Source organism: Gracilinanus agilis, chromosome 3 (genome assembly GCF_016433145.1).
Source record: "Gracilinanus agilis isolate LMUSP501 chromosome 3, AgileGrace, whole genome shotgun sequence".
NCBI classification, from domain to species: Eukaryota; Metazoa; Chordata; class Mammalia; order Didelphimorphia; family Didelphidae; genus Gracilinanus; species Gracilinanus agilis.
The window spans coordinates 630,215,235-630,235,534 of NC_058132.1; the positions used below are offsets into that span (position 1 = coordinate 630,215,235).

General features: G+C 39.5%; 1 protein-coding gene across 1 annotated transcript in view; it reads right to left on the reverse strand.

The window, feature by feature from the left end:
* Positions 1 to 5,646: 5,646 nt before the first annotated feature.
* SLC9A9 (solute carrier family 9 member A9) overlaps positions 5,647 to 20,300 on the reverse strand; it is a 729,976-nt gene continuing 715,322 nt past the window's right edge. Inside the window, exons 17-18 of the mRNA XM_044669458.1 lie at positions 7,754 to 7,859; positions 5,647 to 6,082 (exon numbers count right to left, since the gene is read on the reverse strand). Of these exons, the coding sequence (XP_044525393.1) occupies positions 5,846 to 6,082; positions 7,754 to 7,859 (343 nt within the window). The 3' untranslated portion in view covers positions 5,647 to 5,845. The remainder of the gene's footprint in view (positions 6,083 to 7,753; positions 7,860 to 20,300) is intronic.

The following is a 20,300-nucleotide window of genomic DNA, read 5'->3' on the forward strand; positions in this document are numbered from 1 at the left end:
TTGCTAGATGCCTGGCATCAGGAAGACTAGTCTAGAAGACCAGGAAGACCAATCTGTGTGATTTTGGGCAAATCATGTAACCTTTGCTTCAATTCCCTCATCTACTTTATAGATTTGTTGTAAGGATCAAAGGAGATATTTGTAAAGCATTTAGTGCTGTGCTTGGCATGGAGTAGATACTTGATAGATGCTTTCCCTCTTTCCTATCCCTAGAAGGAGCACTAGGTTCCAGCCTCATCTTTGGAATAACTAGTTATATGGCTTCAGCAAGTCATTTTAACTCCTCTGAGAATTATAATTAATATATAATATCTCCAAATATTATATTTAATAAGGCTTATTAAAATTAACTTGAAACTAAAAGGGAAACTAAAAGGCTAAAATCAAGAGGGAGCTAATCCAAGCCACGCACATGGAAGAGAGCGAGAGGGAGGAGTCACAAAACTTATAAACAAACAACGTAAGGACACATGTAAAGGAAAAGGGAAAAGGAATTTTGGGACAGGGAAAAAATTCTAGGAGATGGAATCTAAAGGTACAAAATTGCTAATTAATATACTCCCTTGACCTCAGTTTTCCCATTTAGTAAAATGTGAGAGTTGTACTAGATTGTCTCAGAGGTCCTCATCGCACTTTAAAATATTATGACCCTGTGATTATCTTTGGAAAAATCAAATAAGTTTTTTCTAAATCTCTGTTTCCTTACCTAAAAATAAGACAGTTGCACTAATGGCACCCCAATGGGCTCTGATATTCTATGTTTTAAACCTTAATTTCTGTCTTAACGTCAATACTCTGTATTGGTTTCAAGACAGAATAGTGGTGAGTGCTAGATAATGAGTTAAGTGACTTGTTCAGGGGTCTCACAGCTAAGAAGTGTCTGAGGCTACATTTGAACACAGGACCTCCCAACTTTAGTCCTGATTCTCAATCCACTGAGCCACCTACCTTCCCCCTTCTATGGTTAGTTCTTCAGAAGAGACTTCTCAGGAAAGAAGAGCTATCCAGTTCACTACTGAGAGTTGTGGTTGGATCTCTGTTTATCAAGTCTAATCATCTGTTTGTATGATTTAATCTCTTCTGCCCTCATTAGTCATTAGTGTCAAGAGTTAAATAAAAAATACGTTTGGCTTTCACAGTTGTGAAGTTGAGCTCAGCTCAATAAATATCTTTCACACACTGACACTAGCAATCAAAACACAGGCTATCACTTAATTTAACAAATAATTACCCTTCTGTAACAGAGGGATAAACAGAATTCCATCTCATGAATTGCTAATTGTTCTTCACTTTGGGGATGTTGATTCCTTGTTAGGGTCTTTAGTGATAAAGGTGTAGATGATTGCAGCTAGAATCACCTGCAGGATCATTTGTCCAAACTACTCATTTTATAGATGAGTAAAATGAAGCCCAGAATAATGTGACTTGACTTACCCAAGATATTGGAAATGGTGTCAATGGCAAAGAGTTTTGCCAGAAAGAGGCAAGCTGAAATCTTAAAAATTCATGATGTCTTATTTACTTAAGCCAAGGCGACCAAATTATACACTAACTCAACTACATGATGAGCAGGTAGATGGCACAATGGATAGGGTGCAGGACCTAAAGGCAGAAAGATTATCTTCCTGAGTTCAAGTCTAGCCTCAGACACTCCCTAGCTGTGTGACCCTGGGCAAGTCGCTTAACCCTATGGGTTCCAGTTTCCTCATCTGTAAAATGATCTGGAGAAGGAAACGACAAACTTTGTCAAGAAAACCCTAAATGGGGTCCCAAAGAGTTGGACATGATTGAAATAACTCAATAACAACTACATTATGCATACCATTTCTTTGTTCTGGTCAAGGAAAAGATGAGAGATTGTCAGATGAGATATTTGAGAAACAGAGAGAGGGAATTAGTGGGAATTGAGGAAAAGAGTGAATAGAAAACATTTTTAATAGTTTTAGGGCAGGGGTCGGCAACCTTTTTGGCCATGAGAGCCATAAACGCCACATTTTTAAAAATGTAATTTCATGAGAGCTGTACAGTGCTCACAGTGTCGCTCCTGTAACAGTGCCAGATATGGCTCGAGAGCCATACGTTGCTGACCCCTGTTTTAGGGGGAAGAGTGCTGGACTAGGAAGGAATTAGAAGACCTCATTCTAGTCCTGTATCTTTCACTTGCTGAGTGCCCATGGACAAGTCCCTTCACCTCTCTGAGATTCCATTCCTCATGTGCAAATCACAACTAGCACCAAGGAGACCAGTTCAGAGAGAGGTGACCTCTGAGCCACAAGGACTTGGGGTCAAGTCTAGTTTCAGATGTTTGCATCTGTGGTCAAATGTAATTACTAACTGTTTTGCTGAACTATTTCTTTGTTATAAGAAGGTTATATGGTGGTATGGTTGAAGTAGCAATGCAATAAACATGAAAAGTATTGAAAAATATTTGTAAATGCAAGAAATATATTTTATAATTAGCCATCTCCTCAAACTTGGGACCCCTTTTGAATTCTGCTTGTGTTCTTGCCCATCATGTTCTTCCCAGAGTTTTCTATTCTTTTTCCTACACTGAAATCCTAGTTTCTTATTGGTTTATTCCTCTTTTCTTTCCCTTGTTTTTTGCTTCTCATACTAGACATAAGGAAGGGAGTCCAAGGCTTTAATCTTTTCCTTTCATTAATGGAGAAGAAAAGTAAACACTAGGCTTTTGCCCTTCTTTCTCCCCTACTGTCTTTTCTCTCCTCTCAGTTTCCTGCCTATCAAATCTGTCAGTTTCCTTCTGTTGTTCTAAATTCCAAGAGGAAGATGCCATCCTATGGTGCTCTATCAGTATTTTCCTTCTTCAAGTTTCTTTAGACTAGAGCCACTAGAGAAAGTCTGGTATAGAGGATAGAAGGTCTGCCTTGCAGACAGAAAAACCATGGTTCAAATTCTGCCTCTGATACATACTAATGATGGTAGCATGGACAAAACCATCAAACGTTTTAGTGCTTCTGGCACTTTTCTAAAATGAGGTTATACTACTTGAAAAATATTTATAGCAACTATTTTTGTGGTAGCAAAGAATAGGAAATTGAGGGGATGTCTATCAATCGGGGAATGGCTGAACAAGTTGTGGTAGATGAATGTGATATACCACTAGTGTGTCATGAGAAATGACAAGGGGGTGGTTTCAGAAAAATATGGAAAGACTTGCATGAACTGATGCAAAGTGAGCAGAAATAGAACGCTGTATACAGTAATAGCAATATTGTATGATGGTGAACTACGAATGACTTTGTTATTCTCAGCAATACAGTGATCCAAGATAATTCCAAAAGTCTCATGATGAAAAATACCATCTGCTTTCAGAGAAAGAACTGATATGGTCTGAATGCAGACCAAAACATAGTATATTTCACATTTCTTCTTTTTTGTTGTTCAAGATCTCTTCTACAAAATAGCTAAAAATTTGCACGTGTAAAATCTATTTCAAATTGCTTAGCATCTGGAGGGGAGGGCATGAAGGGAGAGAAATTGGAACTCAAAATTTAAATAAGAATATTAAAATTTGTTTTTACATGTAATTGAGGAAAATATTATTTTAAAAATGATGTTATACACAAGTTGACTTGATAGTCTGTATCGAGGGAGGAAGTTTCCACACAGGGAGCTTGCAGTGATAAAATCATAGGTCCAGCTACCTCCCCATAAAAATCCTTGTCTCCTTGTCTTCCACACTGTCTTTTGGTTTTTAATCTCTCTAGCTCTGATCTAAAAGATCTATGGCCCTACTACCTATGTTATATTTCAAAATTTTGATTTTGTTTGATTTCCTCTTTGAATTAGAATACCAGGTATTGCCAATGAATTGTTCTCAGTCTTGAAATAAAATATTTGCCAACACACTTGTCTCACTTTTAAAGTAATATTTTATTAGATTAAGTCACACCTGAAAACCCCATGCGCCATCATTTTTCATGTTTGCCTGGGATGCTCAGAGAAGCCAGGCTTCTGTATCCCACCACTGAGAAAACAAAGCAAGAGATGCTCACTTTGAGGCATCTGTTGTCTTTCCAGCTATTGTTTTAAGACCTAACATTTGGTCAGCAAAGCTTACATTACTTCCAGATTTCTTGGGCAATAGAAGAACTTTTTTTACTGGCCTTCAAGAAAGCACTGAGCCAATTCCTTAAAGACTCATTATAATCAGATCATCTAAAACCAAAGCTTGCATCTTGAAGTCTCATATGAATATTTGCATTTCAAGAGCTGCCAGACTTGAGGTATATTCATGCCTTCAAAGGTGCAGGTCAGGTGGTTGAATCCAATAGCTCTCTGATTCTCAGGTCCCAACAAAGTGCTGAGAGCTGTCCTTGGTAAGCAGAGGCTGCAGTTCTCATTCTCTCTTCCCTCTCAGCACCCTCACCCCAAGCTCTTTCCTCTTTGCTTTTGGAAAGGCACTAAAATCTCTCCCACCTCCCCCTCACTCCCTCTTCTGCTGCTGTTAATCACAGGTTTGTGTTGGAATTGAATGGACAGGTGGCTGGACAGGGGCCTGGGCACATTCTCCTACCATGTGGATGGCAACCTGTGCTTGCTGAATCTCATTAGAGAGGATACAGAAACATCCCCTTTGGAGCCAAGAAGAGATTAAAATGTAAACACTGGCAGGGATGCTCATTCATCAGGCAAACACGGGGAGGTGGGGAAGAGATCCATCTTTCCTGGGAAGTTTTAGTGAGAGCCTTGTGCTTCACTTAGGGGGCAGCTCATTGGAACAAAGATCAGAATAAACAAAATTCCTAATCTGGCCAAAGAAACCCAACGGGAATGGGAAATCGAGTAGAGCTGGTAGCCTCTGGAGGCTGGAGTGCTTGGATCTGACTCTCCAAAATATAATTTGGTTTCTATTAGTTGGTTATGATTTAATTCAGCAAGCATTAATGAAGTCCCTCCACTGAAGATACTGGGGGTACAAAGATAAACAACAGAAAAATAGTCCCTGCCCTCAAGGGGCTTATATTCTCTTGGGAGAGGGGGAATATGACATGCACACAGGTAAGTAAATATAGGATAATTGAAAAAGCAAGACAATACCAACCATTTTTTTAAATTGTGGGGATGCTCAGGAAATGCTTTACATAGTGTGCTCTGAGAGAAGCTAGGGGTTGGGGAAGAAGGGGTGGATTCCAGGCATGGGGCCAGGAATGGGAGGGATTGGGGCAGCCTGGGTAAAGGGAGATAAAATGGTGGGTATGGCTAAGCCCTCAGCTTGGGTCTTAAACTGGGCATTGTTTTCCAAGGCAATATGTGCAAATGTATATATCCCTTTAAAAAACAAAACAAAAACCTGCCCGTTTTCCTTCCCCCCATACAATCTCCACCAAGTAAAAAGCTGGACCCTTAGGAGCAACTGGTAAAATACCTTTGAAACTCTCCCCTTCCTCTTTCTCCTCCCTGCTTCTTCCTCTTCTTCTTCCATCACCCCCTTTTCCCCCAGCTATCTCTAATTAGAAGAATCAAATCCCCATTTGGAGTCAAGAGCCCAGGGAGAAGCAGATGGAGAGGAAACATCAGCAGGCATGGATGTATCAGTGTCATCCTTGGAGATGTTAGATTTTTGACCCTTCCCTCCCCCCAACTCATTAATAAAAATTGCTGCTGTCAGAAATTAAACTCAGTTGTATATTATGGATGAATGATCACAAATTCTCATTTCTTCAGGCACCAGGGGGATACATGTGACAAGATTTCGATTCTTTTCAATTTATGCTTTTAATACATTTCCAAGCATCTTCCCAGCTCTGTCTAATCAGTGGGGCTTGTATTCCTCCACAATCCTCCACCAGCATTATTGGTGATTACCCCTAGCACACGTGCTTCATGCCAGTGAATTCAGCTGGGATTGACCAGAAGTGTGTTCAAGCTTGAGTCCGTAGTCTCCTAGTCCAAGGTCCCCCTCGTAAATATTTTCCTTGTTTGGAGTCTTCAGGGAGGCTTTTGAGTCCTGTCCCAGTGCTGCGGAGGGGCTGGAAGGCGAGGGGGCTTGCTCTTCGAAGCTCATGGCTAGTTCGTCGTGAGTTATGATATAGTCTGTACCATCCTCCTTCGGGTGATCCTGAGGGGGGGATGAAAAAGTAAAGGGGTTCATTGTGAGGACTAAGCATATCCCACCTCTTCATCCCATATTCCAGTGCTCAAGGAAATTCAAGGAGAGCTTTCCTTCCCTATAGATCTGAATGCTTGTTTTGAGGTGGACTGACTTTCCTCCTTGGGGAAGGACCTCCATTTTTCTCTCTATGAGTAATGATGACCACTTCTTCCTCCTTGGGTAATAGCACATGGCATTAGCATCCTCATTAAAATGGACTCTTAAACTCTACTTGTCAAAAATATGGTAGGAAGTAAAACATAGCACCATCTTGGGAGTAGGGGACCACCTGAAAGATCTGAGTCATTTTCAAGAGTTATGGGATATTGATAATTGAATTCAACAAGTATTTATTAAGTGCCTTGTGCTAGGAGCTGGGAAAGAAAACAAACAAAAAACTGGCTCTGTTCTTGAGGGACTTCTATTCAGTCATGTTAGTAGGATACCATGTTGGCAAAGCTACTTGGAAGATGGTTACACTTGAGTCCAATGGACCTTTCGGCCAATTAAGTGAACCCTAGGATCTGAATTATCTCTAACAGGGAAGGGGTCTCTTTACAATGGACTAAAGAAGCTGAAAGGGAGAATGGGAGGGTTAAATCTTGACATGGACTTCCCGCCTCAGGACAGTGTAAAATCTATCTATCCATCCATCTATGTACACACACACGTACATATATATATATATATACATATACATATATATATACATATACATATATATACACATACATATATATACACATATACATATGTATATGTGTATATATATGTATATATATTTAAATTGGCATATGTAAAAAAATTAAACATATTATTAAATTATTAGCTTTGATTTTTTTTAAACCCTTACCCTCCATCTTGGAGTCAATACTGTGTATTGGCTACAAGGCAGAAGAGTGGTAAGGGTAGGCAATGGGGGTCAAGTGACTTGCCCAGGGTCACACAGCTGGGAAGTGTCTGAGGCCAGATTTGAACCTAGGACCTCCTGTCTCTAGGCCTGGCTCTCAATCCACTGAGCTACCCAGCTGCCCCCCTATTAGCTTTGATTTTTAAAGGATATATGCCATGCAATAAGTACTTGACAGTTAAAAAGACCAAACTCAGTGTGCCTCTAAGACAGGCTGGGAGTAACTGTGGAGGAACATTGAATGAATTTAACTTAACCAAGGCAGTATGGGAAAATTGTGAGTTTTCCCAGATGTAAATTCCTTTGGAATAAGGAATGAGATTGAAAATTCCCCTGCAGAGGGTTCTGGAAAGGTCAAATGAAATGACCTTGAGGCTAAATTCCCCGACCATCTGATTTATTCCTAATTGTACTAATTGGTTCTTGGCAATTTTACCCATTCCCTTGAACTAAAAATTTCCAAATGCAGCAATTTATAAGTGCATCATTTTTTCACATCATATCCAAGTTCCCTGGCTAAAAATTTGGGATAATTATTATTGGTATGATCGCAAAAACATTGCTTTAAAACTCAGTCAATGCTCCTAACTTAAAATAGGCTAGAAATGCTCTTCTATATTGTCCCTTCTCCCCTCCCCTAACCTATGGCATGATGGCCCCCAGCCTCCCTGGCACTCTTGGTCTCATCTGATATTCACCAAGCTGGTCCTGTGTGACCATCCACTCACCCCGTATGCTTTCGGACTAGTCAGCAGTTTGGAAATTGGATTACACCATTCTGGTAACGTGGTCGTGAGCGGTGGGCCAGAATGAGTCAAAATTGGTTTCAGATATCTGCACAGTCTGTTAAGGATTACTTCCCAAAATATAGCAATGGAATTTCACTAGTTCAATTTGCAATAAAGAAAAAAAAAACAACAAATAAAAACAACAAAACAAACCCTAAACCTTTGCATTCAAGTTCATTCAATAAAACATTTATTAAGTAGGCACACATATCGTGTGCCAGGCACTGGGGATACAGAGAAAGGCAAAAAACAGTCCCAGCTTTTAGTAGAAAAAAAACCCCAAGCATTATACAGACATCCAGACCCATTAGCTCACTCATTTTACCATCATAAAGCTCATAATCATTTGCCCCTTTCCCCTGCAATTAAAACAAAATTGAGGTCAAACCTTCTTGCTTTGAGTTCTTTCTTGCCTTGCTGGTAGCATTCCATAATCACGAGGAAAAAGTGAGTAAATGTGTATAATGTATTCAAAGAGAATTTGAAAAATATCTTAGGAGAGAAGACACTGAGCATGGAAAAGACCAGAGTGCAAATTCAAACTCTACAATTTACTGTCTGTGGGCCCACTGGGTTAGAGCCATAACCTCTTTGACGTTTCAGTTTCCTCATCAATAAAATGGGCATAATAATGTTTGCATTAGGTTTTGATGTGAAAAGCACTTTTAGAGAATTATAATATCTACTTGAAAGAACTACCTTAAATAGTAATGCAGATAACTATGTTTTCTTTAAGCTATATGCATGGCCTTACTCTATAGTCTTTTCAGGCAGAGGCAGAAATATTTCATGAAATATTGAATAATTTCATAGCTGGGGAGTGAACATAAGTTGTTTCTCCAAAATATTTTGTTTTCACCATTCAACACATTCACTTTATATTTTCTCCCTCGATGCACCTCCATCTAAAATTATGCCAATAACCGGGTAACAGACTTATCCTAATGCCTAACACCTGTCTGTCCTGTCTTTATTTTCGAGAGTATTCTATCAAGCTCAAGAAAAACCTGCTCATTGAGAGACATTCTGTTTTGCTCCCATCTATCCAGAACAATCCACCTGAGACATTAGGAGAGAGAATATTTCACAATTCTATCAGAGACAAGATTTTAAGCTTTCTGCTATTTGATCTGCTTGAGGACTATTTCACCTCATTGGCTTCTTGATTAGCTCTGATAAATGGAGAAAGGGAGAAACAGAAAGCACTTAACCCATGTTGGCTCCTCTTGCTACTCTGTCTATCTTAGGTCTCCCCTGGATGAGCTCCCTAGCACACCATGCCTCCTCTGGACAATGCTAGATTCTCATTCCCAGCATTCCCTTGGCCCAGGGATGCTCTGTCGAAGGACCAATAGTGGTGGGTGGCTTCCTGCTAAAAGGGGCACAGCTGGAGTTCGTAGGGGGTGGATCTGGGATCTCACCCTGGCTGAAAGTAAGTCTCAAAGTGGCAGGATCCTCCCTTATAAAAACCTATGCCCAAGATACAAGATGGAGATGGAAAATCCCTGAGTTCCCAATCAGAACAAATTCAACAAATGTTGATTTAAGCTCCTACTCTATGCTAGGCATAGTCCTAGGTGCTGGGGATATAATGACAAAGGGAGCCCTCATTCTATTGGGAGAATCCTTAAAAATTTTTTTTACACTCATTTTTAAGAGAAAGAGAATCCTAGAATGTTGTGGCTAGAAAGGACCTAAGGAAAGAATCAACTAGTCTAGCTCCTTCACTTTATGAATAAACTGAGACTTAGAGAAGAGACCTTCCTTGTGTAAGGTCATGTAGTCAGGGAGAGAGCTGAGACTGAAGTGTACATTTCTTCTTTTAGGGGTATTTCTACTATAAATTCTTGTTGTTCAGTTGTTTCAGTCATGTCTGATTCTTTTTGATCCCATTTGGGGTTTTCTTGGCAAAGATACTGGAGCGTTTGCCATTTCCTCCTCCAGGACATTTTACAGATGAGGAAACTGAGGCAAACACAGTTAAGTGACTTACCTATGGTCACAACTAAGATACTGGAGTGGTTTGCCATTTCCTTCTCCAAGACATTTTACAGGTGAGGAAACTGAGACAAACAGAGTTCAGTGACTTGCCCATGGTCACAATTAAGATACTGGAGTGGTTTGCCATTTCCTCCTCCAGGACATTTTACAGATGAGGAAACTGAGGCAAATACAGTTAAGTGACTTGCCCATGGTCACAACTAAGATACTCAAGTGGTTTGCCATTTCCTTCTCCAAGAAATTTTACAGATGAGGAAACTGAGGCAAACAGAGTTAAGTGACTTGTCCATGGTCAAACAGCTAAGATACTGGAATGGTTTGCCATTTCCTTCTCCAGGAAATTTTACAGATGAGGAAACTGAGACAAACAGAGTTAAGCGATTTGCCCAGGGTCACACAGATAGCTGGAATCTGAGGACAGATTTAAACTCAGGAAGATGAGTCTCCTGACTCCAGGCCTGGTACTCTATCCAACGAGCCACCTAGCTGTCCTATTATATGTCATACTGCCTCAAATAAGTGATGTTTTAAAAAAATGTCTTTATCTTTCCAACACCCAGAAGAGTGTCTTGCACAGAGTAGGTACTTAATAAATGTTTGCTGAATTGAATAAAAATTAGGACCAACTCAGGGTCGATGAGAAAGATTTAACACTCTCCGAGTTTCCATTACTCCCTGGAAGGTATAGTTACAAATCTGAAAATCCTTAATGAATTTCCATAAATTTTCATTACAGAATGTGATTAGTTTCATTTTGTGAATGAAGGAACTTAGACCCAGAGATGTAATGATGGAAAATAATCTAGTGATTCCCATAGGTCCCTGTGCCATTTGCCCCTATCATCATCATCAAGAATAATTTCAGCATTTGATTGTACAAGATGTCGCGCCAGGTGTTATTGAAAGAGAATTAACCAAGAACCAATTTCTTACCACCCAACAATATCATCTATTTTAGAGCCGAGAGGGACCCCAAAGGGTTATCTAGCCAATACCTTCGCAGACAAAGAAATGGAGGCTCAGAGATGTAGAGATGAGCTCAAGGTCATGAAGAGAGGTAGAAGCACAGCCAAGAATTGAACCCAGTCCATCCAGCCTGGTGCTCTTTAGCCCACCGTCAAAGACAGCCATTCCCATCAGGAGCTATTGGCAACCAAGTGGAGATTTACCAACTGAATGAACTTGGATGGTATTTACATTAGATTCAAGGGTCCAGGTCCGGTGATGGACGACAGATACCCAAGAATCAGCTTGCTAATTTGGTTGATGAATTTTCCCAGTCATGCCAACTCACACAGACCATGTATTGAGGGCTTGTAATGTGCATTGGTGGAAGGGGTAATGAAAATATTGATGTAAAAATATGAAGGCTAACTGCATTTTCAAGACATGGGATGAGGAAGGGTAAGTGAATGATTGGAGCGGAGGTCAAAGAAACCAGTCATGAGAGTTTCCTTCCCAGACTAGGGAAGCTAAATGGGAGGAATTGATTTTTTTTTTCTGAGTAACCTTTTCTGTGGATTTTTAAGCACTGGGGTTTGGAGAGCTGTTTAATTGAGAGAAGAAAGATGGCATTCATGAGTAAGAGTGAAGGGAAAAGGAGGCAGGTATTCTAGGCTTATGACAAAGTTTCAGATTCAGGAATGCAATGAGTGTTGCAGGTGGGGCTTTCAATAAGGGCACCATGGGGAAACCACAGGTAAGGGAAGGAGTGATTGAAGAGTTTTTGGTCAAGACTTCTTTGTATGCTTGGTGATTGCTTAAGGAGACTGACTGACACCCAGCTGAATGAACCAGTGTTAGCTGCTAACAACTGAGCTGCTTAGTAGATACTTAGTAGTGAAAAGTGGGGAAGGTAGTGGATAGAGTGTTGAGCCTGAAGCCAAGGAGATTCATCTTCCTGAGTTTAAATCTAGCCTCAACCACTTCCTAGTTATGTGACCCTGGGAAAGTCACTTAACCTTGTTTGCCTCAGTTTCCTCATCTATAAAATGTCCCAGAGAAAGAAATGGCAAACCACTCCAGTATCTTTGCCAAGAAAAGTCCAAATGGAGTCACAGATTGTTGGACATGACTGAATCATAAAGTTACTGTGGAACAGATGAGTTTGTCTATAAGATGTGTTTCCTTTAGGAATAGGGACCAGACCTGGAATTTTACAGGGATAGAGAACTTCCTCTAGTAATTCAAGGAGGTGCCTTCTTTTTAAAAATTTTTAAGTGATTAATTAAAAAAAATCTATGATTACATGATTCATGTTCTTTCTCTCCCCTCCTTCCACCCCTTACCATAGCCAACGTGCAATTCCAATGGGTTTTACTTTATTGATCAAGACCTATTTCCATATTATTGATATTTGCACTAGGGTGATTGTTTAGAGTCCACATCCCTAATCTTATCCCTAATGAACTATTGATCCAACAGTTGTTTTTCTTCTGTGTTTCTGCTTCCACAGTTCTTTTTCTGTATGTGGAAGCATTCTTTCTCATAGGTCCAAGGAGGTGCCTTCTGCATCACATCATCTTGGAGAGTTGCCTAAAGCATTGAGAGATTAGTTGACTTGTCCAAGAGCCACATTACTAGTGTTATATTAAAATGAGGTACTACTATCTATTTAACACTAGTATGTGTCAGAGGTGGGACTTGAACCAGTCTTCCCACAGGACTAGGAGATTTTGGGAAATGGGCTGTTTGCTGCAGCATTTTTCATGACAGGTAATTTTTTTTGAGGGGGTGGTGGGAGAGGGAGGGCACAGAGGTCTGTATTCCACTTAAGATCCAGGAAGTATAGAAACCGAATGGCCTGACAGATTTATGTAATCTTTTTCTTCCTGCCTTAGGCACTATTATTCTGTGGGTTCTACATGTCAGTTCTTCTTCCTGTTTTAGAAGCCTTGAGGAATACCTTTGTATACTCGAACTTACTGGAGAAGATAAAGAGTTTCCAGATAAGATGGAGGAAATAATCCAAGAAGGAAGCCAAGGAAACAATATATTCTGGGGAGACTCAGGGAAACCAAAACCAATATGAAGAAACTAGTGAGTGGAAGAATATGCCATTTAAAAAAAAAAAAGGAAAAAAGAAACTCAGAGGCGCTGGAGCTATATGATTCTGATAAAGGGTTGGCCTGGATTCCTGAAGAAATAGAAGCATCCAAGTTCTCTAGATAAATGTGCATATTTTTCAGCTGCGAAGATGTAGGAGGAAACTTACTTTTGGCCCCAGCAGGATGAACCATGGCTTGGTGCTAGCTGATTATGGGCACTGATGAGAGCCATATGAAGACCTGACATGGATAATTGGGAAAAGGCACATTTTTGGTGATGGCGTTTATGGAGACAGATTGAGTACTGATTCAGGTAGAATAGATCTCTGGTGATTTTGAAGCCCTGGATGACAAAGAGAAGGACCCAGGAGCACAAGTGATCTCCCCTTCCCCATCCCATCTTTTCTGCTAGTTAAAAATTGCACCTTCAGAAGACAAGGGAGGATAAGGGAAGTGCGCATCTGGACAGATGGCTGTGCAGATGGCACTGAGGAATATTTGATTTCCTGGACTGTTGCTTGAGATACTAGAATGATGGACTCCTAGTAAGGGAAGGAGTTCACCTCATGAGGACTGGGAAGAATGTATTTGGCAGGAAGTTTGTTGAACTAAGCCTGAGAACCCTAAATTGAAATTTGAGAAGGAAGAAAAATGCTCAGATAAATCTATAAAAATGGACACTCTATAGAGGTACATAAAACTATAGTGGCATGTCTTCATAATACTTTACAGAGTGTTCCCACAACTTGTTTGGTGCCTAAGACAATAATGTGAATATAGGAAGTGCAAAGTATTATTATCTATTATCTCCATTTTATAGATGAGGAAACTGAGGTAGATAGTTAAGTAATTTGCCCATGGTCACATAGCCATGTACCATAATATGTATATAATATATATTTTTTCTAAGACAAAAAGTAAGGGAGATAAATATAAATAAATATATGAATATAATTCATATAAGCAAACAAACATGTTATATTTGTTAATGTAATATTAATTTTATTATACTATTAAATATAAATATTATATATTAAAATTATAAATTAATTCAGAATTAATATTATAAATAAATATTAAATATAAATAAATCTCCCTTACTTTTTTTTTTAAACCCTTAACTTCTGTGTATTGACTTATAGGTGGAAGATTGGTAAGGGTGGGCAATGGGGGTCAAGTGACTTGCCCAGGGTCACACAGCTGGGAAGTGTCTGAGGCCGGATTTGAACCTAGGACTTCCTGTCTCTAGGCCTGGCTCTCAATCTACTGAGCTACCCAACTGCCCCCGTCTCCCTTACTTTTTATCTTAGAACCCTTACTGAGTTTTGGCTTCTAGGCAGAAGAGCCTTTGGAAGGCTCTTGGCTTAGGCAATTGGGGTTAAGTGACTTGCCCAGGGGCATACAGCTAGGAAGTGCCTAAGTTCAGATTTGAACCCAGGACCTCCCATCTCTAAGCCTGGCTCTCTCTCCACTGAGCCACCCAGCTGCCTCATGCACCATTGTATATTGAAGGCTTACCTGGATCAATAAGACTCACAGAGATGGGATAGATGCATTGCTTGAATCAGCTAATAAAGTATTATTATTAGAACGAAAATAGAACTGCGTGGCTCCTGTTTGCTTCAATTTTTCCTTAATGGAATAGGATTTTCAAACAGAAAAGGATGGAGTGATTATAGCTAGGAGGGAATTGAAGCCTGGGACATGAGTAGAGCATGAGAGCTTCTAGTTAATGTAAATGAGTTCAAATCTATGCACTCATGTGAATTACATTCCACAGCACTGAAAGAATTTGTAGATATGGGTGTCAAACCATTGTTAGAAATCTTTGAGAAATCATGGAAAATGGGAGAGATGCCAGAAGACCAGAGGCAGGCAAATCTTAAATCATATACCAATGTTCAGGAAAGGTAAGGAAAAAAGATTCCTTAAAACATACGCAAGCTTTGAATTTGATCCCTGACAAAATTCTAGAATGAATTATTAGATGATTTGTGAGTATGTAGAAAAACAGTGAATACTAGGAATCGGCACGGGCAAAAAGGCCAAAGCTAACTTCTCTTCCCTTTTCCATAAAAAGTTAATAGACAGTGATGGGCAACCTTCTGAGCTTGGTGGGTCAAAATTCGCCAAAAACCTGAGCATCATTCGGGTGGTGTGTCACTTCAAGAAAAACCCCCATAATTTTGCCATATTTATAGTTTAAATAACAAAAATGTATAATTGTAATATATAACTGCATTTAATAAACCAAAATAGGTAAATTAATATAGGTAGAATTGTCATCTATAGTGCACAGAGTGTCTACACTACACTACAGCATGCGGCCACGTGTCATCGAAAATGGCTACGCCTGTCAGTGCTGACACGTGTGCCATAGGTTTGCCATCAAGGGGTTAGCAGAATGCTGGAGCCAGAGATTTCAGCTGGCTACTTTATAGTCTTTTGTCATATTTCTGTGTAGAACAGTCGGAAAGATGTGGAGATGGGTGATGATAATGGCTAGGGAAATGTGTAACTAATGGAAGGACCATTGGTTAATGGATGGTTAGAAATACACTTCTGGGTACTTTCTAGCACTTTCTAGTACTACTTGCTCATCCTGAAGGGATGGTCCAAAAGGAGGAACAGATATACCCACAAATGAAGACTAAGTGTCTCCCAAGGTTCTGTCCTTGGTTGTCTTTTTCCTCAACAAGTCTTTCCCTTTGTGATTTTAGCAACTTCCATGGATTTGGTTATTTTTTCTAAGCATAGAGTCAGTTACGTAGTGTAACAGAACCCTGGACTTGAGATGGGGAAGACCTAAGTTCAAATCTTGCCTCTTAATATTTAGTAGTTGTATGACCCTGAGAAAGTCATTTAACCTCTCTCAGTCTCCATTTCCTCATCTGTAAAAGGGCATTTACTTATTAGTGTTGTTGGGGGCAACTAGGTGGTAGAGTGGTTAGAGTGTGGACCTGAAGTCAGGAAGATGAGTTCAAATCTGGCCTCAGCTACTTACTAGTTGTGTGACTCTGAGCAAATCACTTAATCCTTCAGTTTCCTCATCTGTAAAATGGGCTAGAGAAGGAAACAGCAAACCACTCCAGTATCTTTGTCAAGAAGAGTCGGACACGACTGAAACAATGGAAACTGAAACTATTCCATAACCACAAACAAAAAACATTGTAAGAATCAAATGAGATAATGTATATAAACTATTTTGCAAGTTTTAAAATGCTATATAAATGTCACTTATTGTATGGACACTACATCTCTAGATCCATCCCTTATTTCCCCTTGAAAGTCCAGTCCTGCATTATCTGCCTTCTAGACACCTGGATATCCCATAACCATCAACCATCCCTCGACCCATTCATCCATCCATCCATCCATTCATTCATTCATTCATTCATTCATTCATTCATTCATTCATTCAAGAGGAGCTACTTAATGCACCTATTAATACATCTCAAATTTGGTGTATCAAAAATGGAACTCATGTTACATTCCTATATGCCAAACCCTTCTCTAAACTTCTTTATTTCTCTGTTGAGGTTCCAACACCCTTCTAGTTTACCAGGTTTACAACCTTGGAGTCATCCTTTACTCTTTTCTTGCCACCATCATGCCCCATCTCTAATTAACTACCAAGTTTTATTGATCTTGCTTCCACAACATCTATCCTTTTACATAGCTACCAATCTGATCTTGCAAAAGTACATATCTGATTGTGTAACCATGCTTTCCTCAAAAACCTTCAGTAGCCCCCTATTACTTCTGGGTTAAAATATGAATGCCTCAGCCAGTCATTTATAATTCTCTCTAATGTGTCTCCTCCCTACTTCTTTAGTCTTATTTCAGATTACTCCCTTTTCCATTTGTTCTTTTCTAATTAAACTATTCTGCTAATCCTTTTCCATAGAAGACATTCTAACTAATTTCCTCTTTGCTTTTCCAAAAGTGTTGCCCATTTCTAGAATGCACCCTCTCTTCATTCACCCTCTTTCAAAGCACAACCCAGGTGGCCTGTCATAATATGATTCCATTACTAATATTTTTAATTATTAATATTCCTTCTTTGCTGTTATTTGGCAGTAATTTTTAAATCCTTTTTTTGTTCACTTACTTGTGACTAAGCTATTTCCCTTCCAGTGGAATATAAACTCGTTGAGGGCAAGAACTGTTTCCTTTTTGTTTTTTGTAAACCTAGCACCAAGGAAGGCTGGGTGGTATAGTGGATAGAGCACTGGTCCTGGAGTCAGGATGATCTAAATTCAAATTTAACCTCAGACACTTACTGGCTGTGTGATCTCAGGCAACTCACTTTTCCTCAGTTTCCTTTCATTCTGCAAAATGAGCTGGAGAAGGAAATGGCAAACTACTCAAAATGGGGGGCTGGAGAGCGGCCGTGAAGGGGGGCAGTATGGAATTCTGTGATGCAGCTTGAACCCCTCTTAGAAACATGGAGGCCACACGTCATGAAGAATTAGACACAACTGAACAACAACAAAACCCCAGCACCAAGCTAGTACCTGGCACAAAAAGACAGACAAATATTTGTTGAATTAAATATTATTTGAATTATATTTGAACTGAATTCAGAAGAATAGGAAAGAGTAAGATCTTCAAGATTCCTGCTAAAATTAAAAAAATCCTTTTGACCTAGAAAATGAAATAACAAACTTGAAATATAAATGTTTTTCTCATCAGATTCAATTATATCTTCAGTTAGGGAGGGAAAATCCCCGACTGGAGTGCTTTCTTGTAGCTTGACTCCTTCTTCTCCCTTTATCTTTCAATTTGGCAAATACACACAGGAATAAAATTAAAGATGGGCTTAAAAAAGAGTCAGTTATTTTTCCATTTGTCTTGGGAAAAAAAGGTAAAATTCAGTCTGACTTGGGAGATGGAGATAGAGGAAGAAATGCTTCCAGAGTCTAATTTCTGTGTTTCTATGAAAGACAATTGATCAACATTCCAAATTCTGCTTGTACAAAAACAAGGACAGCACAACTGATCAGTGCATCTCCCTCTGGGAAAGTTTCCAATATGAGAGACATTCAGACAAAAAATCCAAGCAATTAGTTTTTGATTTGCCTGTCCAGGTGCCCTTACTAATTATTATTTTTATTGCATTATGATCTGAGAAGGTTACATTTATTATTTTTGCTCTTTTGCATTTGTTTGCAATGATTCTATGCCCTATAACATGGTCAATCTTTGTGAATGTGCCATGTGCAGCTGAAAAGAAGGTGTATTCCTTTTTGTCCCTATTTATTTTTCTCCACATATCAATTAAATCTAACCTCTCCCTTTATCTTTCAATTTGGCAAATACACACAGGAATAAAATTAAAGATGGGCTTAAAAAAAGAGTCAGTTATTTTTCCATTTGACTTGGGGGAAAAAAAGGTAAAATTCAGCCTGACTTGCCCTTCAATTGGGGAATGGCTGAACAAATTATGGTATATGCTGGTGATGGAATACTATTGTGCTAAAAGGAATAATAAACTGGAGGAGTTCCATGTGAACTGGAAAGACCTCCAGGAACTGATGCAGAGTGAAAGGAGCAGAGCCAGAAGAACATTGTACATAGAGACTGATATACTATGGTAAAATCGAATGTAATGGACTTCTGTACCAGCAGCAGTGCAATGACCCAGGACAATTCTGAGGGATTTATGGTAAAGATGCTACCCACATTCAGAGGAAGGACTGCAGGAGAAGAAACATATAAGAAAAACAACTGCTTGAACGCATGGGTTGGGGTGGACATGATTGGGGATGTAGACTTGAAACCACCACACCAATGCAAAACCACCACACCAATGCAACTATCAACAATTTGGAAATAGGTCTTGATCAAGGACACATGATAAAACCAGTGGAAATGTGCATCTTCCATGGGTGGGGGGAGTGCGGGGGGTGAAGGGGAAAGTAGGAGCATGAATCATGTAACCATGTTAAAAATGAATATTAATAAATGTTTAAATTTTAAAAAAAAGCTAAAAAAATCCAAGCAAGCTTTAAAATGAAAGTCTGAGGCAGCATTCACATATTATGATGGAAAGAATAACCGATAACAGTCAGGTTATCTAGATACTTCTGCAGTGGTCATTAGCAAGATCCTAATAAAACCTTGGGCAAGTCATCTCACTTGTCTAGGCTTCAGTTTCCCTCCCTGTAAAATAAAGAGTTTGGAAGTCATTCTCAGTTTTAACAACCTATAAATACCTTGAAAAATACATTTTTTGGGAGTATTCTTTGTCACCCAAGCCATCACTTCATTTCCTTTCTTTTTACCTATTTAAAGAAGCTGAGAATCATCCATCCATCCATCCATCCATCCATCCATCCATCCATCCATCCATCCATCCATCCATCCATCCTTCCATCCTTTCATTTATTTGCTTCATTAAACATGAATTTTTTAATGTACCTAGTACATACAAACATGGTAACTAAACCACTGCCCCTGTGATCACAGTTCACACTGTATATGCTAAGAGGGACAATTTTTGGTAAATACATTCATTTCCCGGGCTCCAGTCCTAAAACTCAAGCAATATTTTAGGGACCTGCTAGAACTATGTCTGCCAAGTTCTTCACCTTATTTGATGATGACATATATGAGTCTTAGTCCCTAGATCCTATTGGCATAAACTCAAACTTTCCTGGGGAAGGTTGTATGAATTCACACCTTGGGCCAGATTAATAAATTGCTCCTATACCTCGACTTTCAAATGAAGGGGATAGTATGCCTGTGGATGATAGTATATGATAGTATACCGTGGATCATTCACTTAGGACAGAGTCTCATTTGGGGAAAAGAAGATTGAATTTAGAGCTTGAAGAACTCTGGTTCATGTTCTGACCTCTGATACTTGCTAGCTGAGTGACCAGGGGCAAGTTGCCTCACTTTTCTGGCCTCAGTTTTTCCCTCTGTAAAATTATGATATCTTCACAATCTACTTTTTTTTTGAGGGGAAGGCACTCTGCAAATCATAAAGCTCTGCAACTACACTTTTTTCTACTATACTATGAAAGTGGTTTTGAAAAAGTCTAAAGAGGTGGATGTTCAAATAATCAGCTACCGAAAGCATAAAGCAAGCTTGTCATCAGTGCAGTGGAAAGAACACTGGACACAAAATGCATGATGGTCACTTAGAAAGCCTGAGAAGCTTCATTTGTACTAAACCAAACTTGGGCACAGTGAGTGCAGAGAGAAACAACATTAAGCTTTGAAAAGGTGGTTAGAGTCACTCACTAGAGAAGAAATGACTTTGTCTGGTGAGCTATGAAGAAGGGCATTAGCAGCTTCCTTACTTTTTCTTGAAGGGTGTGTGTGTGTGTGAGCCCACTAAGGAAACCCCTCTCTCTCTCTCTCTCTCTCTCTCTCTCTCTCTCTCTCTCTCTCTCTCTCTCTCTCTCTCTCTCTCTCTCTCTCTCTCCTTC